The sequence below is a fragment of the Aulonocara sp. 'chitande type north' Nkhata Bay genome, linkage group LG7, assembly GCF_057382095.1.
Source record: "Aulonocara sp. 'chitande type north' Nkhata Bay isolate Kocher_YH1m ecotype deep benthic linkage group LG7, A_spYH_male_GT1.1, whole genome shotgun sequence".
In the NCBI taxonomy this organism is placed as follows: domain Eukaryota; kingdom Metazoa; phylum Chordata; class Actinopteri; order Cichliformes; family Cichlidae; genus Aulonocara; species Aulonocara sp. 'chitande type north' Nkhata Bay.
Genome location: NC_141350.1, coordinates 29,906,892 through 29,931,081, shown reverse-complemented (window position 1 = coordinate 29,931,081; position 24,190 = coordinate 29,906,892). Strand labels below are relative to the sequence as shown.

General features: G+C 45.3%; 1 protein-coding gene across 2 annotated transcripts in view; it reads left to right on the top strand.

Moving 5' to 3' along the window:
- The first annotated feature begins 4,008 nt into the window (after nt 1-4,008).
- Nucleotides 4,009-24,190, top strand: part of LOC147325409 (NACHT, LRR and PYD domains-containing protein 3-like) — a 36,195-nt gene continuing 16,013 nt past the window's right edge. The window contains exons 1-5 of one of the 2 annotated variants that reach the window (XM_086299941.1): nt 4,067-4,128; nt 20,334-20,413; nt 21,408-21,690; nt 22,045-23,854; nt 23,943-24,116. In XM_086299941.1, coding sequence (XP_086156067.1) covers nt 21,417-21,690; nt 22,045-23,854; nt 23,943-24,116 — 2,258 coding nt within the window. In that variant the 5' untranslated portion in view covers nt 4,067-4,128; nt 20,334-20,413; nt 21,408-21,416. Of the gene's footprint in view, nt 4,129-20,333; nt 20,414-21,407; nt 21,691-22,044; nt 23,855-23,942; nt 24,117-24,190 lie in introns of both variants that reach the window. The other variant, XM_086299942.1, reaches the window with a different exon arrangement.

Below are 24,190 nucleotides of genomic sequence, written 5' to 3'. Positions count from 1 at the left end.
TGATTTAAAAGAATGATTTGTGAAAGGATGACCTGCCTGCAGATAATCATCGGTTTTATTTCTCACTGAATTAAGTCTTAATGACAGATTTTTGTCTGGGTGACAGAAATGAGCTGCTTTTAGAAGCTGACGGTCGGTGGGTGGTCTGACTGTGGGGTGGATGGCTGCAGCTTTAATGTTTCTGCTTTCTTTCACAGTAATGCAAAGATTTGCACATTAGTTTGTAGGAAAATGCTTCTGACATCGGTCACTGATTAATTTAGCGTCTGCTCAGAGCAGCTGGTAAGGAAAACATAATTTATTTTTTTAAGAAAAGTGACCTGGAAAATGTGATTTTTACCACCTGTGCTGTGATGAGTGATGTTCATGGATTAGTTCTCAAACTCTGTTTAAGCTACATGTTCATTTAGATGTGTGTAAGTGTGTGCATCGATTTCCTGTTTTTAAAAAAAGTATTTTGTACGCGCCGCTCAGTGTCGTGTGTCTGAAGTGAAGAGTGTGTGTGTTAACGAGGGTTTTAAGGAAAGCCGGTGAATAAAGTTGAATGTTTAAAGTTGGTGTAATGTGACGGTGAAATGTTTTCTGTGGCAACAGCCTGCTGTCTTACCCCTGAGTGACAGAACAATAAAATGTGGATGGTTTTTAGCTGGAGTCTGGTTTATGTTTGCACACACACACCTTTCCAAAGAGCTGATGACCTGCAGCTAAAGACATTCACTCCGATCTGAACAAAGAATCAGTGAAAAGTGAACAAAGTCTCACCTGGATTTTATATTTAAAAAAACAAACAAAATGCTTGTCAGCCTGAGATATCTATAAAGTAGTGTTCAGCATCATGACCTAACAGGATGTTCAACGTCGCGGGCGGGGAACCCCAGGCCTCAAGGACCGGTGTCCTGCAGGTTGTAGATATCACCCTTTCTTCAACATTTTTTAAACATGGGACATGGAAGCTTCTCTGCATAGATGTCACATTTGCATCATTTTCATGATGTACACAATGAAACCTCTGAAAGAGACACTTCTGTTTTGCGAGCTTTCAGGTTAAGCTCTCACAGGTGTAAACAGCCATTCACACATTCTTGATGAAAGGTTATAACATCTGTGCAGGCCAGTATTCTCCTAGCACGTCTTGAAAGACCTCCTGGCAATTATTTTGATAACTTTACCACAAAATAAGTTTTAATAAAGCACTCGGGTGTAGGGTGGATACAGACAAGGAAAAGAAAATACAGAGTGGGCTATTTATATGGATACACCGTAATAAAATGGGAGTGGCTGGTGATATTAAAGTCCTGTTTGTGGCACATTAGTATATGTGAGGGGGCAAACTCCTCAAGATGGATGGTGGCTATTTAGAAGTCGGCCATCTTGGATACAATTTTTGTTTTTTCAATAGGAAGAGGGCCATGTGACACATCAAACTTATTGATAATGTCACAAGAAAAACAATGGTGTGCTTGGTTTCAACATAACTTTATTCTTTCATGAGTTATGTACAGGTTTCTCTTTGTTCACAGCCATTGACATGTCGAAGAGGTTAACACGTGAGGAGCGGATCAAAATTGTGTTGATATCTGGTGAACGCAGTAACCGGGTCATTGCAGCAGATTTGAATGCAAGACACCCTACGAGACCACCCATCTCCCATGCTACAGTTAGCAAACTGCTTGCTAAGTTTCAGTGTTGGATTTGCCAAAATGTGGACGAAAGAAAACTGTCACTAACGAAGAAACATTAGTGGCTGTCCTAGCTTCATTCAGCAAGAGCCCACAGTGTAGCACTCGCCGCATGTCACTGGAGAGTGGCATTAGTCGAACATCCCTTCGGCGGATATTAGCTACTCACAAATGGCACCCTTACAAACTCCAGCTACTGCAGCATCTCAACGAGGATGACCCAGATCGGTGCACAGAATTTGCAGAATGGGCAAAACAAAAATGGGAACAGGACCCTCAGTTCACGCAGAAGATTTTGTTCAGTGATGAGGCAAACTTTTATGTGAATGGTGAAGTTAACAAACAAAACCACTGCTATTGGTCTGACACTAACCCACATTGGATGGATCCCTCCAAGACTGTTGGAACAACAAAAGTGATGGTTTGGTGTGGTATATGGGGTACAACGATAGTGGGTCCATTCTTCATCAATGGAAACATCAAGGCCACTGGATATTTGAAATTGCTACATGATGATGTGTTTCCCTCTTTATGCACTGAAGCTGGCACGTTCCCTGAGTTCTTCCAGCAAGATGGTGCACCACCACATTATGGGTGCCAGGTCCGAGCATTCCTAAATGAACAGTTTCCTGGAAAGTGGATTGGTCGTCGTGGGCCAGTTGAATGGCCCCCAAGGTCTCCCGATCTGACCCCCTTAGACTTTTATCTTTGGGGTCATCTGAAGGCAATTGTCTATGGTGTGAAGATACGAGATGTGCAGCACCTGAAACTACGGATACTGGATGCCTGTGCTGGCATTTCTCCTGCGGTGTTGCTATCAGTGTGTGAAAAGTGGGAGAAGAGGGTTGCATTGACAATCCAGCAGCACATTGAACACATTTTATAAGTGGTCAGACACTTGTAAATAACTCATGAAAGAATAAAGTTACGTTGAAACCAAGCACACCATTGTTTTTCTTGTGACATTACCAATAAGTTTGATGTGTCACATGGCCCTCTTCCTATTGAAAAAACAAAAGTTGTATCCAAGATGGCCGACTTCTAAATGGCCACCATGGTCACCACCCATCTTGAGGAGTTTGCCCCCTCACATATACTAATGTGCCACAAACAGGACTTTAATATCACCAACCATTCCCATGTTTTTACGGTGTATCCATATAAATGGCCCACCCTGTAGTTTCTGTAATCAGCTGATTTTTGGATGTCATGTGATTGGCTTGTGGACAACCTTTAACCCGTCTGCTTGTACCATCCTCTCGTTATCGTGGCCCTGCAGCGTCCTTCAACTGGCCCTGCTGTGTTTGTTCTGCAGGTTCACTTACGTAACCACACTGACCCAGGATCATAGCCAGCAGCTGCTCTTTGCATCTGCCACAAACATGCAAACTTTATCATGAGAGTCCTCTGAGGGGAACAATAAAGCTCTTAATAAGGGGTCATCCATCTTTCCCACAATCATCTTCTAGTCCTTCACTAAAACCACCTGCAGTCGTTTCCATTGCTTAAAACTAAAAATCAAGAGGCTATAGTGTAAAGCATAAGTGTAAGGTTTACACCACAGGATAAGATTCATTCGTTTCACCTGGTACTCAAAACTGTGGAGCAAACAGGTGTTATGTTACTGGTTCAGAATAACTGTTGTTGTTTCATGCATGTTTGCACTTCAGTCATTCACACATTAAGAGACATGAACAAGAGCAAACCTTCATTCAGTCATCAAGTCAGTAATTAAATCAGCAGATGTAAAAACGGTGACGTGCTTTCTGAGCCTCTAATGGGACCAAAATGTACAACTTCATGTTTGATCCAATAAGACTCAAAATAAGCATCTCAGAGAATAAATTCACCAGGAGAGGGTTTACTGACTTCACAGTGAGCAGCAGGATCATGTTTTCTTGGGCTTTTGTACAATAAGGCTTCTTTAGAAAACCGGAGGAGTCGTCCCCTGCTGGACTTTACAATGAATAGCAGTCTAAGGCTTCAGTTTTCACTGACTAATAAAGCTACTTCCTTCTTTTATTAAATCTTTTATTAGTTAAATTAAAATATTACAATCAAGTAAAATGTTCCTGAGTGAAGACTGAAAGCATTTATCTGCTGTCTAACCAACGATGTGTTAGAATAAAAACCTTAGAAGGTTTAAAAATGAAATGAGTGTTTCAGTGTTGGGCTTTTTTCAAGTGGACTATGAACCTGCAGCTCAGATTAGACCATCTCATTTAAGGAGGAGCGTGTTCAGCTGAACTTTGAGCTGTCCCACCTTCAAGAAGGCGGAGCGGACCTTGGGCCGGATTCATATCACGTCTTTACACGTAAGTGTGAATGAAGCAAACACAAACAGGTAAAACGATCAGCTTCACTTAAATATTCCAGCACAGAGCCGGGAACAAACCTTCATCCAGAACCAGCAGAGCATCCTGAAAGTGTCTTTACTCAAATACTACATGTAAGTACAAACTCTGAAGAACTGTAGCTTACTTTAGTCATTCAGTTTTATTCCATTTAATCTTCAGCAGATTTACACAGTCACATGCTGCCAAAAGTCTGCAGACTACTGACATTTATTTTCACAATTTATTTCTTACAGCTTTTGTTGCATTTGGATCCATTAAGGCTGAGTCAGCATGGTGCCCTCTCAGCAGTCATGTGTATATTCACTGCTGTATTAAAAAAGATGTGCACACGCTGAATTAGCTGGATGGATTTGAGAATGGATTCAGTAGATTTGGTTAGGAAGGTTTCTGACTTAGTAAAGTGACTCTGAAGTGTGTGTTTGAATTCTCTAAATACTAAAAGAAGGTTGCCTGGAGAAGTCAAAGCTCAGAGTGGGAGTTCTGGGTTCTGCAGCAGGGGGCGCTGTTGCTCTGTTTGTGTGCAGCATTGAAGGCGCTGCTGTCGTTTCTTTAAGACAGTGGTCCCCAACCCCCGGACAGGTACCGGTCCGTGAGTCGTTTGGTACCGGGCCGCGAGAGTTGAGGCTCAGGTGTGAAATGTATGGTTTTCAGGGTTTTTATCGGTTTTCAGCGTTATTTTGTTATCGTTTTTATCGTTAACTCGGTTTTCCTGGGTCTTTTCACGTGTGTTATGAATAAATCTTTTTTTTCGGTACCGGTACTAGTTTTATTTTGTTGTATTTATCCGCGACACCTTAAAGGCCGGTCCATGAAAATATTGTCGAGCATAAACCGGTCCGTGGCCATATCAGACCATATCAATCAGCACATTTCCTTTGTTAGAAAATAATAACACATTGTCAAAGGAGCTTGCAAAGAAAAGCATCTGGACTTCTTTAAGTTGCTTGAAGACGTTTCACCTCTCATCCGAGAAGCTTCTTCAGTTCTAAGGTCAAATGGTGGAGAGTCCCAGATATAAACCTAGTGGGAGTGACCCCCCACAGAGGGACAAAAGAACCCCCTGATGATCCTCTAATCGCCTGAGCCAAGGTGTGAAACTGGGTGTGGGTCCCAATCAGCTAGAGTTTCGGGTGAGTTCATTGTGAAACCTGGCCCCACCTTATCATGCGAATTCCTGAGGTCAGATGGCCCAGGATGGGAGTGGGTGTTAAGGCGTCTGGGAAGGGATCTCAAAACTGGATTATAGATGGCAGAGAGTTGGTGTCGTACTGGGACATCTGGGACTCTCCACCATTTGACCTTGATGTCAGCAGACTGCAACACAGTGGAAAACATTCACTTCAAAGGACTTTCAGAAAATGGAATCAAGAGTGAGGAAGAGTGGATGGAGCAGAGAACTTCCTCCTACGTTTTTAAACCTTTTAAAAAAACTTCCTGACTCTGCATCTTCGTTCATCAAAACGTTTAAAAGGATGTTGATGATAAAAATAATAAAATAAGAAATGAATAAAATGAAAACAGACAGGGTGAATGAAAAGAAGGATGGTTTTGAATCTGTTATCGTGCAAAGATCTAAAGACTGAAAACAGGGCGCTGAGCATTAACCTGGAGTCTGTGGGCTCTGTGTCAGGATCACAGTTTCGTGCTTCACTTTGAGCTGCTGGAGCTGTTGGAGAGTTTAAACAAAGTGGATCAGTCAGACTGTCCACGTGTTCACCTGCAAAGAGATTTCAGTCTTTTTTTTTAAGCAGGGTTACTTATATCACTGTGCACATGAAAGCACACACATAAAAACCCAAAATGATTTGAAGTGCTGTGAAGAGCAGGCCAAAAAAGCTAGCTATATAACCCTAACCACAAAGAAATGCTGGCCAATCAAAAGCCTTCAAACAATGACTTCAAAAAAAGTTTCTGATCATCTTCACGTTGGCTGAATTTCTGCTTTCAGCGATTTAAAACGCATTTACGTCAATGATGTGACGTGTGGAACTGTCCGAGTTCAGGGGCTGCATCCTTTGAAGGAACTGGCCTACTCAAAGATTCTTCATTATGCTAACATCTGTTCTACTGGATATTTTTAGTAACATAAAAACCCAGTACTTATATTTAGAAGTTTATTTTTGGACCGCTTAGACTGTCTGCCATTTTCCCCCAAAACATTCTTCAGCCTTCGATTCGCAATGAATCCTGTGATAGGGTGGGCCACAAAGGATATGCCAGACCCCTCCTTCAAATCTGGGGAAAAGCAGGACGCATTTGTGGGCCGCATTTGGAGCAGCCTTCAAATTTTGGACAGCCTTTGCTGTTGTCAGGTCATGAAAATGTCATTCTTTAAAACAATGATTCAAAAAAATAAACCCTGCATAATTCTAAACAGGAGTATTTATTATATGACGGTATCAATTCAATTCAATTTTATTTATATAGCGCCAAATCACAACAACAGTCGCCTCAAGGCGCTTTATATTGTACAGTATCAGGTATGATTGACATGTTCAGCAGAAATCAAGAAAGAAAAATGTTCAAATTATTAAAGACTAACTGTGAACAGCGAACCTCGGCAAAAATAACATGAATGAGGTTTTCAGCTGTTTAGTAACTCAGTTTATACATGAAATAATAATGTGAGAAAAAAGCTGCTGTTTTTGTGGTGATGACCTCACAGCTTTTCAGGTTTTCGAAGCGCTGAATAAACAAACTCAAATCCCGAATGTCTCACGGACTTCACGGTCATGACGTTTGTTTTACACGTTGTTAAACAAAAAAGCTGCCATTCGTTTTTTTGGTTTTTTTTAAAATTTCAATTAACTCAATAATAAAGACTTCAATAAAAGACTCGATGTGTTTTCGTTTTAACGCCCCCATCTGGGTTAATTATGACCAATCACATCCGCCCATTTCATACTGACAGATATCTAATCAACCTGAGTAAACACATTCCTCAGCAGAGGATGAAACTTTTTTTAGCTTTACTCTTTATAATAATAATAATATTAATTTATTACTGCTACAGTCTGAGGGTGTGCTTACACTGAGGTGTCAGAGAGAGTAAAACTGAGAACAGTTAGAAATAAATCTCCTGTATATGAGGATGTGTGTGTGAATGAGCAGGAATAATCCTTCAGTTTCTGCCCATATAGCAGAAAAAAACCCTCAAAACTCAAACTCAAACTTTCTGCATGTTTTTTATGTTTGAAACCACGGACATGTGACCACTGTCCATAGGCATACGGTCATGTGACCATCGTGTTTTGAACCACACTTCTGAGCTGTGTTTCGAAACGTCCGCCCTTCGGAAGTTCTGCTGAGTGTTGAAACGTCAGTGTCGACCATCTTATTCTCAGTTAACCAAAAAACAGAGAAAAAGCTGCGATTACCTAAAACACCTGTGTACCTGTGCAGGAGCCTCACTGGGTTTATCCTGATGCAGGGCGCCTGCTGCTGTGATGGACATTAACTGAACTGTAAGTGAAACGTCCTATCTCTAGCTTGGATCTGAACACTAAATCTTTAATTCATATGTATTAAACTACATTTTCTTTGATAGCTGGGCAGAGCTGTGGCAGTGTGGAAGTGAAATCATTAATATGAAACATCAAATCAAAATTCAAACTGAAACTTCGCTGCAAAGCATTTTGTTTCTTTTGAAGTGAAGCAGCATTAAGAAATCCTCACATCCTGTTGCAGAGGACAGAGTGAAAGAGCAGCTCAGGGTGAAGGTGATGAAGTAGGAGCATAATGACTGAAACTTAAGTAATCTCATAAAGTGATTGTAGTCCACCGTGTGTGACAGGTATAAACCTGTGCTGGACATAAGAACTCACACAGAGAAGTGTGCAGACAAGTTTCAAGGGGACAATGCAAAGCAAACATAGCCTATGTTTTACCCGATGGGGTACAATGTTGCTGTTGACGTGTTGCTGCTGTTCCTGCTGCTGATAGTGCTGGAAGGCAGGGCTGTGTTGATTTGAGACTGTAGACTGTAAAAAGTCCACGGGAGAAATGGTCGCTGATTAAACAAGTGTTATGAAATAATAATAAAATGCAAAAATTGGTGACAGCGCTTGGAACCACAAGGCAACAAAACTGTGAGAAATAAACTAGGCTCCTCCTGTGAATCACTCTTTGCCTCTCTTCCTCCATCTCCTCATCTCAGCTATCACTCTCCACTCGCCGTGAATCTGAGCACCACCAAGTGTGGTTCAATTTCTTACTCTTAAACCCCCCAAATTACTATCCAAAATATACAGAATGCTTTCTAAAACAGATGAATCAATATCACTTCCTATTGCAAAATGGGAAGCGGATTTATCAGTTAACTTAGACCTAAACTTCTGGTCTCAGACTTGCTTAAAAACCTTTCATCTAATTAGAAATCCCAGTCTTCAATTAATTCAATACAAAATATTACATAGAGTACACTATACAGGTCATCGGATGTTCAAGATGGGCTTTACGTCTACCAACAACTGCTCACACTGCCAAACCAATTCACCGGACAATTATATCCACGCTCTTTGGTTCTGTCCACCAGTTCAGAAGTTTTGGCGCGAGATATGTGAAGACTTATCGAAGTGTCTGAAATGTAACATTCCAACTTCCCCCTTAGTGTGTTTGTTGGGCAGCTTAGATAATGTCACTTCAGAAAAGAATATCGCCCATATGGTTTTCACTGCCCTATGCATAGCCAAGAAAACAGTCCTCATGAACTGGAAAAATAAAAATAATCTTAATTCTAACCAATATAGAAATTATCTATTAGATTACATTAGTCTTGATACAGCCTCTGCCACCACATCAGATCAATTGCTCTGGGCTCCTTTGATCAGCTCCATCACCTAGTGGGGGTGGGGGGTCATAGTTTGGTCCCGCCTTCACTGTTGTGATTGGTGTGGGGGTAGGGACAGGCTTAGGGTGTCGGGGGGTTCCCCGGAGGCATCTTCCTTGGGGGGCTCAACCCGGGGTAGCGGTCATGTCCGGTTAGGGGCTCTGTTGGCTTTCCGGTGACTGTTTCCTCGCGGCTGCGTGCAGCGGGGCTAGGGGAGGGTCTGTGCTGACGGACGTGGGTTACTGACCTGGTAGCCTGGCTGCCCCTGGGTGGGTCCGGGATGGGCGTGAGGTTCTGGGGGCGCTCCGTCTCTGGGCTGGGACCCGGACCGGGCCTCGGGGGCTTGGGTCCTGGTTGGTGTGTTGCCGGGGTTGTGGGCGGGTGGGTGCATGGGGGCCCAGCCCTGGAGCAGGGTGCCGCCGGTGCGTCGAGCCACCTGGGGGGCTCTTCAACTGGTGGGGGAGATTGTCACATCTTGCAGGAGCTTTCCTCTCCTCAGGAGCTCCCTCTGCAGGAGGGGGAGATACAGGAGAGGTGGAGGAAGATCTCAGCCTGGGTGTTTATTGTCTTATGTAGTCTGGAAGATGAGTGGATGGTGGGGTGGGTGCAGTTTTCTCTGTGGTGGGGTTGGGTGGACTGTCCCGGGCTCTGTGGGGCCGGGCGGCGCTGCTGCACTGGGCCCGGTCTGGATGGGCCTGGGCCCCCTTTCCCTGGCGGGTCGCGGAGTATGGGGGTGCCTACTGGGGTCAGCGGGGGAGCTGGCCCCAGGGAGGGGTCACTTGCCCCTCCCTTCCTTCCCTCCCCATCTCCAGCTGCCTCCCTCTTCCCGCTCCACCACAACCACCCACACATGCAGGGCCTTGGAGTAGGGGTATGTCACCAGGGTGCAGAGGAGGCTACCCCCCCCTCTGTCCCCTTCTGGCTGCCTCTGCCTCAATTTTATCCCACAACTTAGACATTCACATTACTCACACTCTCATTACACATACATATAGGATCTTGGGGGTGGGCACGATACACGGAGTCCAAAGTACCATCAGGGTGTACACCCCACCCCTGGCATCGTTGCCCACCTCTCAATTTTAAATACACGTAGACATTGAGGGCTAGCAGGAGGGACCATGCGCTTACCTGCTGCTCTCTGGCAGGTAGCTCCATGCCCTCCTGGGTTTTAAATGCACCTTAGAACACACATGCATCAACATTACAATGAGCGGGTGGAGGGAGGTTTGGAGTCTTCTCTCACCCCCGTTCTCTGCGACCTGCTGGAGCAGGGGGGCTAGGAGCAGGAGTTGGCCGTCCGACTGCGGTCTGGAGTGTGGAGCCTTCCTGCTGCTGCGGAGTCGGGGCGGTCTGCCTCCCCCTACCGCAGGGAAAAGGGAAACACCACCTGGGTCTGGGTGCAGTTCCCCCCTCCAGGGGCGGGGGCACCTAGACCCGGTTTGTAGAGTACGCTTGGGGAGTGTGATCGTGTGTACAACGTCTCTTTATGTCTGTCTCCACGTTGGTTGAGTGTGGAGTAAGTGCATATGAGAGCATGAGGGTGGGAATGGATGTTTGTATCTGTGTGTGCCTGTATGTCTGTGTCTATATGTCAGGTTGGGTGTCAGGGGACATCTCTGGGGACATCTCAGGCCCTCCAAGGTTTGGAGGCCTATCTCCCCCTACCACCACTTCCCCTGCCAGTGGCGGACCCCCTCAGACATCGGTGCGTTGGTGGTTCTTTGTGTCCGGGGATGGGCGTCCAGGTACACACCGGCTCACTCCTCGGCGGCCGCTTATCGGGGCCTGGAGCCTGGGGCTCGCTCGGGCCACTTCGGAGGTGGGGTGCCCCCGGCCTCTCGGCCTGGGGCTCGGTCACTCAGGCGCAGCTGGCTGCCGGCGGAGCTCACGGGCGCGTCACTGCAACTCCCCCTGGCTTCTGCTCCGCGGCTGCTGAGTGAGCCCTCATCTGGGACTCTCCTCAGCTCTTTCCGGGACAGTGGCGCAGCTGCCCCTCTGTTGGTCTTCCTTAGTCTCTTGTGTTCTGGGGGCCTCTGGATGTCTGGAGTTTTGATCTCCTCCACACCTGCTTCAAGCCCTGGAGGACGGGGCTGTGGCCCCCCCACACCCTCTAGCAGATTATTACATGAAGGAACCTTTTAAAAAAACAAAAAACAAGCGCGTCCATGCTCACAGGTGTACACACGGGTGATCACACCCACAAACTACACCCTTTTTGGCTCCTACCTCAAAGCACACTGTGTTCTGTTGATCTTATGTGCTGCACAATAATGTTTAACATTTAGTATTTACTGTCATATTCCCATATATCATTGTGATGTTGTTTATTCTATTACTCTTGTTCTCTTCTGCTTGCTTTCTTTTTTCTTTCTCAGCAGGTGATCCAGGTGATTGATATATGCATTTTTTTTTTTCTCTGCCCGTTCTGTTGGTTTTTGTCTTTTGCCCTTCTCCCCCGTCCCTCTTCTCAGCTCTTTCTCTTTCCCTCTTTCTTTCTCCCCTTCTTTCCCCCAGTCAAGTCTGTCCCGTATTCAGTAAGTGAAAATAAAATAAACAATAAAAGGTGAATCAAATGGACCATTACGGCAAGGCTGGGATGGTCAGTTTGGTAAAGTAAATCCGTTGGGCATCTTTCTTTGCCTTTAGACAACAATTCTGAGGGCAAAAGAGCCAAACGGGACAGGCCAAAAAAAAAAAAAAAAAAAAAAAAAAAAAAAAAGAAATCAAGAAAGAAAAATGTTCAAATTATTAAAGACTAACTGTGAACAGCGAACCTCAGCAAAAATAACATGAATGAGGTTTTCAGCTGTTTAGTAACTCAGTTTATACATGAAATAATAATGTGAGAAAAAAGCTGCTGTTTTTGTGGTGATGACCTCACAGCTTTTCAGGTTTTCGAAGCGCTGAATAAACAAACTCAAATCCCGAATGTCTCACGGACTTCACGGTCATGACGTTTGTTTTACACGTTGTTAAACAAAAAAGCTGCCATTCGTTTTTTTGTTTTTTTTTTTAAATTTCAATTAACTCAATAATAAAGACTTCAATAAAAGACTCGATGTGTTTTCGTTTTAACGCTCCCATCTGGGTTAATTATGACCAATCACATCCGCCCATTTCATACTGACAGATATCTAATCAACCTGAGTAAACACATTCCTCAGCAGAGGATGAAACTTTTTTTAGCTTTACTCTTTATAATAATAATAATATTAATTTATTACTGCTACAGTCTGAGGGTGTGCTTACACTGAGGTGTCAGAGAGAGTAAAACTGAGAACAGTTAGAAATAAATCTCCTGTATATGAGGATGTGTGTGTGAATGAGCAGGAATAATCCTTCAGTTTCTGCCCATATAGCAGAAAAAAACCCTCAAAACTCAAACTCAAACTTTCTGCATGTTTTTTATGTTTGAAACCACGGACATGTGACCACTGTCCATAGGCACACGGTCATGTGACCATCGTGTTTTGAACCACACTTCTGAGCTGTGTTTCGAAACGTCCGCCCTTCGGAAGTTCTGCTGAGTGTTGAAACGTCAGTGTCGACCATCTTATTCTCAGTTAACCAAAAAACAGAGAAAAAGCTGCGATTACCTAAAACACCTGTGTACCTGTGCAGGAGCCTCACTGGGTTTATCCTGATGCAGGGCGCCTGCTGCTGTGATGGACATTAACTGAACTGTAAGTGAAACGTCCTATCTCTAGCTTGGATCTGAACACTAAATCTTTAATTCATATGTATTAAACTACATTTTCTATGATAGCCGGGCAGAGCTGTGGCAGTGTGGAAGTGAAATCATTAATATGAAACATCAAATCAAAATTCAAACTGAAACTTCGCTGCAAAGCATTTTGTTTCTTTTGAAGTGAAGCAGCATTAAGAAATCCTCACATCCTGTTGCAGAGGACAGAGTGAAAGAGCAGCTCAGGGTGAAGGTGATGAAGTAGGAGCATAATGACTGAAACTTAAGTAATCTCATAAAGTGATTGTAGTCCACCGTGTGTGACAGGTATAAACCTGTGCTGGACATAAGAACTCACACAGAGAAGTGTGCAGACAAGTTTCAAGGGGACAATGCAAAGCAAACATAGCCTATGTTTTACCCGATGGGGTACAATGTTGCTGTTGACGTGTTGCTGCTGTTCCTGCTGCTGATAGTGCTGGAAGGCAGGGCTGTGTTGATTTGAGACTGTAGACTGTAAAAAGTCCACGGGAGAAATGGTCGCTGATTAAACAAGTGTTATGAAATAATAATAAAATGCAAAAATTGGTGACAGCGCTTGGAACCACAAGGCAACAAAACTGTGAGAAATAAACTAGGCTCCTCCTGTGAATCACTCTTTGCCTCTCTTCCTCCATCTCCTCATCTCAGCTATCACTCTCCACTCGCCGTGAATCTGAGAAAAAGGCACAATTTGCTATTGCATCCATCTATTATTTAATTATCCACACTTAAAAACTCTTCCATTTAATCCACAAGAAAGTAATGATAGAAAATGTTGTAGAACCAAAACATTGCAATTGTGTTTATTATTGTTTTTTATACTGGAATAACTCTGCAATGCAAAAACTATTACATATGTTATTGCTACCTGTACTTTTTTTATTCCAGCTGGTGAGGGATCCACTGCCTTTAGCAGCCTCACACAGCTGCTAAACATGTCCTCTAAGGACAAGTCTGGACACATTGTCCTTACAGTACATATGTGGACAATGTTATATCATGAGTAATAATAAAAACAACAAATCTATATACATAAAACAAAAGTAATACATAAAAGTATTTATGATGATTCTATTTGTTTGACTATCCACTCTGTGCAGGCAGAAAGCTTATTAAATGTTTAAATTGTAGAGATACAGTATTGTTGCTGCTGTAAAATAAGCATATTGTCCTATTTGAAATATAAATCTAATATAATCTATTTCTTAATGTATTTTCTTTAAAATACAGTGTTTAAATAATAAATAAATCCATAATTATGTGGATATGCATATTAAATATTTTTAATGAAATATAAGCCCTCCAGAAAAGCAAGGAAATGCCCTGTAAGTTACTTTAAAACTAAATATCTTCCCTAAAACAGTGGACAGCGCTACAGACCCATGACACCCTTACCCAGTTAGCTAGCAGCTATGACCAGCACTACTTGTGCAGTTACTTAAAGGACAGGTAATATTTGTCGCGCTGTTACACACACAGCACGCGCATTTGTTTCAGTTCATCATTTGCCACAAGCCAGCTTACCACTCTTGTGTGCTATAGACTACAGTGTATGCTGTACACCCTACTTACTGGTTTTTGTTGCATCAGTCTGCGTCTCCCAACTAACTGTTTCTCCGACAGCTCTGCACCGCCCAGACGGCAAAAAATGTGCGTACTCTTTGAGAGCTCTTTCCTGGTACGTAACCAGTGCGCTCTGGCGTCAAGGGCGATCATTAGTTAATGGCAGTCATGTGACTGATGGACACCAGATCCTTTTATTTAGCAAAATGTGATTAATAGTTAAATATTATTGTTGAGGGGCACAGGCAGGACTCCACACGCACACACACTTTAAAAAATAAAATAAAATAAATAAATAAACATTTACCTCAAGAAAAGGGCACTTGGGGCACCCATCAGTAAAGGGGCAGGTGATCAACCCCTTCCACTCCCCCCTCTGCATGTGCCTGGATATACTGCATTATCATAAGCAGCCCATTAAATGTGTGAACAGCATCCATCTGTGACTGCCATCGAACACACTGCACCTACCAGTTGCCCCCAAATAGACAGAGGGGACATTATTCTCTCTCTAGGAGAGAGAAGACAAAATTCAAGGATGTTCAGTGGTGGCATGTAAACACATCAGGATGGAAAAGAAGGGAATGGAGGGGAAGTGGTGAATGCATCATGAGAAGCCTGAACCTATACAAGCATAACTACGTTTTGGTTCAGCTTTACATAATTCAGCTCTAAGTATACGTTTTATCAAAAAAGAAAGTTTTAAGCCTAATCTCAAAAGTAGAGATAGTGTGGTGGACCACTGGAGGGCTCCACTCACACCCAGTTCTCAGGAAGTGTTATTGCTGTGTTTTGGAGGGAAAGTGTTCAGTTCTGTGGTGATGAGTAATAAACGAGCAGTGTTTATCGAGAGCTCTCGTGTCGTCTGTGTTTACCTCCACATTGGTGACCCCTGACTCGAACATGCTGCAGTCCGATGGTGGCGCTGACTCCGCTCTGGATGCATCAGCAGCCGCCAGCCCTCTGCCTCCGGCTGCAGCTACGTTTGCTGTGGCGCTCGAGCTGCCGGACTTTTGGCTTCACGATCCCCCGTCGTGGTTCGTGCACGTGGAGGCTCAGTTCGCCCTTTGTAGCATCTCGGCTGACGACACGAAATATCACCATGTGGTGGCTTCTCTCGACCCGCTAGCCACCCGTCATGCGTTGACTCTCCTCCGGGACCCACCCACCCGAGGGAAGTACGCCGCCCTTAAGGAGCTGCTTCTTCGGCGCTATGCCCTCACCGACGCAGAGCGAGCCGAGAAGCTCCTCTCCCTCTCAGGCCTGGGTGGCGGTACGGCTCTCGAACTGATGGAGCACATGCTATCCTTTCTCGGACCGGACGACGGGGGATTCCTCTTCGCCCACATCTTCCTCCGACAGCTGCCGGCGGCCGTGAGAGCCGGCCTCGCCAACTCTCCGCTTCTGGGCACGAAGGATTATCGCTCCCTGGCTGAGGACGCGGATCGCATTCTCCTGGCTACCCGCACTTTCCACGATCACGACCTAGTTCCAGCCTCGCCGGCGGCGCCTTCCACTTCCCCAGTGACCTGCCACGACGTACCCGATCCTTCGCTGACGGCAAAGGTCGCGGCACAGCGACACCAAGGACGGGAGCTCTGTTTCTACCATCAGCGTTTTGGCACCGGAGAGCGCCGCTGCCTGCCGCCTTGCGCTTTTCCGACCCTGGGACATGGACCCCGCCAGCACGCCGTAGCGGCCGCGACTGCTGGCGACTGCTGGCGACTGCTGGTGACAAAGAAAAACTGCTCTTCATAGAAGACTCGCGCTCTGGGAGACGTTTCCTGGTCGACTCCGGCTCCCAGAAGAGCCTCCTTCCCCCGTCCGGAGCCGACAGTTTAGCAGCGGGCTGCGGACCGCAGCTTATTGCGGCTAATGGCTCTCCCATCGCAACGTTCGGGGAAAGGTTCGTGACTGTTTGTTTTCATGGCCGGGATTTCCAATGGACCTTTGTTGTTGCCGCTAGCTCTGTACCTATTTTGGGCGCTGATTTTCTTTGTGCCCATGGCCTGCTGGTCGATGTCGCTAACAGACGCTTAATCGATGCACTGTCTTTTTCTTCAATGCCCTGTTTCACTCGCGCCATCGAGCCCCTGAATCGGGCTAATTTAGTGACTTCAGGGAATGTTTTTCAGCGTTTGCTCTTGGAGTTCCCTTCACTGACTGTTCCTAATTTCTCGAACACGGCAACGAAGCACAGGGTTGAACATTATATTCCGACGGTCGGTCCCCCGGTGTTCGCACGCGCGCGCCGCCTCAACCCCGCGAAACTCTCCGTCGCTCGGGAAGAGTTTGCCGCAATGGAGCGCCTCGGCATAGTGCAGCGCTCAAATAGTGCCTGGGCTTCTCCGCTACACATGGTGCCCAAGTCAGACGGTCGGTGGCGGCCGTGTGGGGATTTTCGCCGTTTGAATAATGTCACGGAGAATGACCGTTACCCCATTCCCCACATCCAGGATTTTTCCGCCCACCTCGCCGGCACCTAGATTTTTTCTAAAATTGACTTGGTGCGGGGGTATCACCAGGTTGCCGTGCGCACCGAAGACGTCCCCAAAACTGCCGTTATTACCCCTTTCGGCCTGTTTGAATTTTTGCGCATGCCGTTCGGCCTGAAAGGCGCCGCCCAGACTTTTCAGCGGTTGATGGACTCTGTTTTGCGCGGGCTGCCTTTCGTCTTCGTGTACCTTGACGATATATTGGTGGCCAGCTGCTCTGAGAGTCAGCACGCGTCCCATCTGCATCAGGTTTTCCAGCGCTTGGCGGCACACGGCCTGATCGTCAACCCCTCCAAGTGCCAGTTCGGCTTGCCGGTTCTGGATTTCTTGGGCCACCGCATTTCCGCTGACGGTGTGGTTCCGTTGCCAGACAAGGTCCAGGCCGTTTCGGCTTTTCCGCGTCCTGCGTCCATTAAAGCGCTGCAGGAGTTCTTGGGGATGGTCAATTTCTACAACCGCTTTCTCCCAAGAGCTGCGCACCTGCTGCAGCCTCTCTATGCTGCCTTGAAGGGTAAAACAGCTAAGGACCCGATTGATTGGCTCCCTGAACGCATCCAGGCATTTTCTGGGGCCAAGACCGCGCTGGCAAACGCCGCCCTGCTGGCCCCGCTGGCCCACCCGTTTCCGTCGGCGGAGATTGCGTTGACCTCCGACGTGTCGGACGTGGCAGTGGGCGCAGTGTTAGAACAGCGGGTCTCCGGTGTCTGGCAACCGCTCGCTTTTTTTAGTCGCACGCTTAGAGACAGTGAGCGCAAATATAGCGTTTTTGACAGGGAGTTGCTGGCCCTACACCTCGCCACACGGCATTTTCGTTTTTTTCTCGAGGGTCGGAGCTTCACCGCGTACATCGATCATAAACCTTTGACATTCGCGATGTCCAAGGTCTCTGATCCGTGGAGCGGGCGTCAGCAGCGCCAGTTGGCAGCCATTTCCGAGTTCACAACTGACATTCAGCACGTGGCTGGTAAGTCCTGACTGTCTATCCCGCGTGCTGGTTTCTCCTGTTTATGTTGGCATAGACTTTGAGGCTATGGCCGCTGACCAACAGGCCGACCCGGACGTCCTTGCCCTTCGGTCTGCGCAAACGGGCCTTGTACTGGAGGACAGACCCGTGTGGAACGGTGGGCCTAGCCTGCTTTGCGATGTTTCCACCAGCCGTCCACGCCCTGTAGTTCCCCTTTCGTGGCGTCGTCGCGTTTTCGACTCCGTACACGCCCTCTCTCATCCAGGCGTCCGGGCCTCGGTCAAGCTGGTCAGCTCTAGGTTCGTTTGGCCGGGCCTTCGTAAATCGGTGAAAGACTGGGCAGCCGCGTGCATCCCATGCCAACGCGCTAAGATCCATAGGCACACACAGGCGCCCCTCGAATCCTTCCGCGTTCCAGGGAGGCGTTTTGATCATGTGCATGTGGATCTGGTTGGTCCTCTGCCGCAGTCACAAGGTTTCACGCACCTTTTGACTGTAGTGGACCACACAACCCGCTGGCCTGAGGCAGTGCCTCTGGCGTCCACTACAGCAGCAGCAGTGGCCAGGGCATTTTTGTCAACGTGGGTTTCGCGTTTCGGTCCCCCCGCCGACATTACCTCAGACAGGGGCCCCCAGTTCGTTTCCGAGCTTTGGTCTGCCATGGCTGACGGCCTGGGGGTCAAGGTCCACCGCACCACTGCGTACCACCCGCAGGCCAACGGGATGTGCGAATGTTTCCACCGGTCGCTTAAGGCTGCGTTCCGTGCTTCTCTCACAGATGGCAACTGGGTTGACCGCCTTCCATGGGTTTTACTGGGGTTGCGCTGCGCGGTTAAAGAAGACCTTGGGGTTTCCCCGGCTGAACTTGTCCTTGGTCAGCCCCTCCAGGTCCCCGGGGAATTCTTGCCTGAGAGCCCACCCCCGTGCTTCGCTCCCTCTGTGCTGTCTCTCCGTCCCCCAAGAGACTCGTTTTCTCTTCCTGGCCCAGTGCACCATTGTGTGCCTGACACCTTTGTTCCGAGGTCGTTGGACTCTTCGCAGTTTGTTTTTGTCAGGCATGACGCTTATAGGCCTCCGCTGCGTCCACTGTATGACGGCCCCTTTCGGGTTATTCAACCGGGCCGGAAGCATTTCCTTTTGGATTTTGGGGGTTGGCTGTTTCTATTGACAGACTTAAACCAGCACATGTGCTTCTGGATGACCAGGTGGTGCCGGCTCAGGCCCCCCGCCGTGGCCGCTCGCCTTCCACTGGACTGGACAACCATGCTTCTTCCTCTGGGAGCGCCCCCCACCTGGCGGGGCCCGAGCTATCTTCAGTTTTTCCTGACCGCCTGTGCCAGCCTGGCCCTCAGGCTCGTTTCCCCTCCGCCAGCTCTCCACCTCCCCGGTTCAGCCGTTCTGGACGTTTAATTAAAGCAAGGGTTCTGGACTAGGGGATGACCCTACTGGGTGTTCGGGGGGGGCATGTGTGGTGGACCACTGGAGGGCTCCACTCACACCCAGTTCTCAGGAAGTGTTGTTGCTGTGTTTTGGAGGGAAAGTGTTCAGTTCTGTGGTGATGAGTAATAAATGAGCAATGTTTATCGAGAGCTCTCGTGCCGTCTGTGTTTACCTCCACAATAGTGTCTTTCTCTTGAATCCAAACTGGGAGTTGGTTCCACAGAAGAGGGGCCTGAAAACTGAAGACTCTACCTCCCATTCTACATTTAAATACTCTAGAAACAACAAGTAAGCCTGCAGTCTGAGAGTGAAGTGTTCTGTTAGGATAATAAAGTACAGTAAAATCTTTAAGATAAGATGGGGCCTGAGTGTTTAAGACACACTGTGCAGGAAGAATTTTAAAAACGTCCTGGTCAGAAAAGACTTCAAGATTCCTCAGTGTTACTGGAGGCCAAGTTAATGCCACCCAGAGAAAGCATCTAATTAGTCACCATATTCCTGAGAGTCCTAAGGCCAATTTAGTTTATTCAGGCCTTGATGTCTTTAAGACAGGGGTGTTGCTAGGATCTTGAAAATTTGTGTGCTTAGTCCAGTCATGAAATCTTTTGGAGTTTCATTCAAATAACATTTTTTTTAAGTTACTTAATATATCTAGCTTTGTTGGATTTAAACATGTAGCAAATAAACTCTCACATGATGTGAGAATATAATTAAACTGATTATCAAAGGGAAATTTTGAGTTTTAGGCTATTTGAGCTATATATGTTAGCTAGCATAATTATGGGTTATAAACAGCTGTTATTATTTAGCTGGCATGTTGTCAGCTGTCCAGAAACGAGAGGGTTGCATGTCTAATCTGCTGGCAATAAGTACCTACGACAGTATTGGGAATAAATCAGCATTTTTATGCCCAGTTCAGGAGATGAGGCTTAAGGTGAGGAGGATATCCAGATGCTAATCACATCTTTTTGAGATGGACATTGCTGTTCTGTACTCATGTTTTATGTTTGTGGCTAGAGACTGACAACATACACTATATTGCCAAAAGTATTCACTCGTCCATCTTCAGATGTATATAACTTGAAAGGTATCCCATTCTTAATCCATAAAATCCAATATGATGCCGTCTCACCCTTTGCAGCTATAACTCTTCTGGGAAGGTTTTCCAGAAGGTTTAGGTGTGTTTATGGGAATTTTTGAAGCACATTAATGAGGACAGACACTAATGTTGAATGAGAAGCCCTGGCTCACAGTCTCCTCTCTAATTCATCCCAAAGGTGTTCTGTTGGAATGAGGTCAGGACTCTGTGCAGACCAGTCAAGTTCTTCCACACCAAACTCAGTCCTGTCCAGTGGTGGTGAGCTTTACACCGATGCATTTGACAAGTTGCATATTAAACTTGGATGTGGCTGCTCGACCATGGAAAGCCTTGCCTCAAGCCTCCTGCACTGAAGTCAGGGCTCTAACACAAAAATTGCATAAAAATACTTATTTATTCCTGATATTGTCACAGTTAGTTATTGTGAGTAGCTGTCTGTGGTTATAGGCTGACATTATGTCACCTGTCACATCGTATGACAGTTTATTCACAAAGTGTCCAAGTCCAACAATAACATTTCATAGACAGTTTCACTAACACTAGCTAACTGGAGTGCTTACCGACAGAAAAGTTCAGCCAACTCTGAACAACTCAGCATCATTGTTATAGAAATACTTATGACAAAGGATCCAGCGGATCCAGTCTGAAACATTTACCACAAAATATTTAGTAGATTGTATCAATTTTGTCCTTATTTATTCCTAAATGTTTTTGTTTATTTATTTGTTTATGTGTTTTTGCGACAAACAGTATTAGGACCATGCTTTAATTGGTAGGGGTAAAAAAGCAGAACTCAAATTTACTGTAATCTGCAATCGATAGACATCTAGTGGTAGAAATAGTGCTCACTGTAACTCACTCATTTTGTTTTTGTCACATTTATTTCTTGCACTTTCTGTTGTAAATTTCTTAATTGTTATTTTATTAGAATTTTTATAATATTTTTGTGTGTTAAAAGGTGACTGGCAACATTTCTGAATTTCACTGTACAGTGTAACCTGCTGTATATATTTTGACTTTAACTCTGTCCAAGGGGAGCGATATGCTTTTTATAGGCATCATAAATGTTCTAATTTAATAGCTTATTTACAAACACATGGTTTCTTCCAGTTTTCAAGTATTTATTGTTTTTGGGTTTTTTTTTATAAAACAGCAGTTTAGGATACATGCAGAAAACTGCAGGTTTAAAAGTGATCCTACATATGAGTGAAACTGGTTTTTTTTGTTTTTTTTTTAAATAATCTTTGTTCAGGAGGAAACAATGACCAGTAAAGAGCTGCTTTTGAGGACACTGGAAGAGTTGGGAGATGAAGAATTCAGTGACTTCAAGTGGTATTTGGAGCAGCCACACAACCTGGATGGCCTCCCATTTATCCCAAAGAGTCATCTGGAGAATGTAAAGAGGACAGAAACAGTAGATAAGATAGTACAGACCTACAATCAGCAGTCTTTGGAGGTGGTGAAGAAAACTTTAACAAAGATCAGCAGAAATGATCTGACAGAGCGATTATCAACCATCAGCACAACAGCACAAGGTAAACTGCTGGAGAACCACACATGTCGTCTGGTTATCACTCAGGATCAGACTGGTCTTTACGGCTGACTTTGCAGGTGACAGGCAGATAACTTCAATCTGAAAATGCAAAGAGTGGATTTATGTGTATATGTTAACTTTTTAATCGCCTTAAGAGACTGTAGACCCTCAGTTTTTTAAAATGTTTTTTTTTAATCTTTTGGTAGACACATTGATTTACACATAATGAAATATGCTATGTTACTGAAACTGGCAGTGACAGATTTATTTAAATAAAACACAACGATTTTTACTTATTAAGTCTGCGTGGAATGGAAGTTTAAAACTTTGTTCTTTACACGTTCATGTCATACAGATGTGAAGTCTCCACGGCCCATAACACGTTACAAAGAACAACTTCAGTCAAATCTTCAGGTCAGGTTTATGTGCAAACAAGAAGGATGGACATCAAAGAAAGATGAAAAGAACCTGGATGACATCTACACTGATCTGTACATCACAGCTGGAGGAGAAACACACACCACCAGTCACTTCAGGCAGATTGAAATGGCCTCTGGAAGGCCTGCAGGAACTGAAATTAGCAACATCTTCATACATCCTTCTGGCATTAAAAAGAATATAAGAACTGTGCTGACTGCTGGGGAAGCAGGAAGTGGTAAAACCTTCCTGGTGCACAAGTTTGTTTTGGATTGGGCTGAAAAAAGAACCAATCAGGATGTAGATCTGTTATTTCCCTTCATGTTTAATGAGTTGAATTTGCAAAAGGACAAAGAGTACAGCTTTGCCAAACTCATCCACATGTGTATCCCTGAAAGTGTGCACATCAAAGAGGAGGAGCTTAACAGCATCTTCACAACACTGCAGACATCAGGAAACTCAGACTTTGAAAAGAGTGAATACAAACTTCTGTTTGTGTTGGATGGACTGAATGAGAGTTGCCCTCAGCTGAACTTCACTGCCACAGAAAAACTACCTGTCGATGTGACCAAGTCCACCTCAGTGGATGTGCTGCTGACAAACCTCATCACAGGTTGCCTGCTTCCCTCCGCTCGTATCTGGATGACCACATGGCCTGGAGAAGCAATCTCTGTTGATTTTATTGATATGGTAACTGAGGTCCGAGGGTTTACGGAGCTACAGAGGGAGGAGTACTTCAGGAAGAGATTCAGAGATGAGGAGAAGGCCAGCAGAATCATCTCTCACATCAAGTCATCACCAAGCCTCCACTTCATGTGCCACATCCCGGTCTACTGCTGGAGCACTGCTACAGTTTTGCAGGAGGTATTGAAGAGCAAAGAGAGAGGAGATCTGCCGGAGACCCTGACTGAGGTTTACACAGAGTTCCTGAATGTTCAGATCAGAAATTTGAAGCAAAAATATGGCCCAGAAAAAAGCCTTGAGTGCATTAAAATGATTGGAAAACTGGCTTTTAACCAGCTGGAGAAAAGCTGCCTGATCTTCAGTGAAGAACTAACAGAGGATGAAAGCACTTTCACAGAACCCTTAAAGCTTTCAAATGCATTCTTCTGGTTCTTTAAAGAGGATCATCAGCTGAAGAAGGGCAGGAAAAAAGTGTTCAGCTTTGTCCATCAGAGTGTAGTGGAGTTTTTGGCTGCTCTGTTTGTGGTCTCAGATATTATCACTGAAGACAATTTGGCTCAATCACAGACTTGTTTGAAGAGACCTGGAAATGTTTTCAGCCAAACACATATACCAGAAATCTACAGTAAAACTGTTGACAAAGCCATAAAGAGTCTGGATGGACATCTGGACTTGTTCCTTCGCTTCCTCCTGGGCCTTTCACAGCAGACCAACAAACCTCTATTACAAGACCTGCTGCAAACAAGAAGTAGCTCACAGACCATTAAGCTAATAGTAGAACTTGTGAAAAAGAATGTCAGAGAAAATCCATCTCCTGAGAGAAGAATCAGCCTGTTCCTCTGTCTGAATGAGCTGAAGGATGGTTCTCCAGTGGAGGAGATCCAGCAATTCCTGAGATCGGGTACAGTCTTAGATGACCTTTCTCCAGCTCAGTGGTCAGCTCTGGTCTTCATCATATTGTCATCCCAAAAAGATCTGACTGTGTTTGACCTGAAGGAATACTCTGGTTCAGAAAAGGCTTTTCTAGGTCTGCTGCCAGTGGTTGAAGCATCTAACAAAGCTCTGTAAGTGCAAGGAAATGTATTGAATTGTTGTGCCCCTTTATCCAAAGAAAACAATATCACTTTTACAGTTTTTCTTTTTTCACTTCAGGTTCAGTTGCTGTAACCTCTCAGAGAGGAGCTATGAAGCTTTGTGTTCACTTCTCAGCTCCCAGTTCTGCAGTGTGAGTGAGCTGGACCTTAGTAACAACAAACGGCACGATTCAGGAGTGAAGCTGATTTCTGCAGTACTCAATAATCCACACTGTAAACTGCAAACTGTCAGGTTTGTCAGACCAAGTTATATGGTACTAATGCTCTCTTAACTAAGAGAAGCAGCAAGCGTGAGATGAATAATTT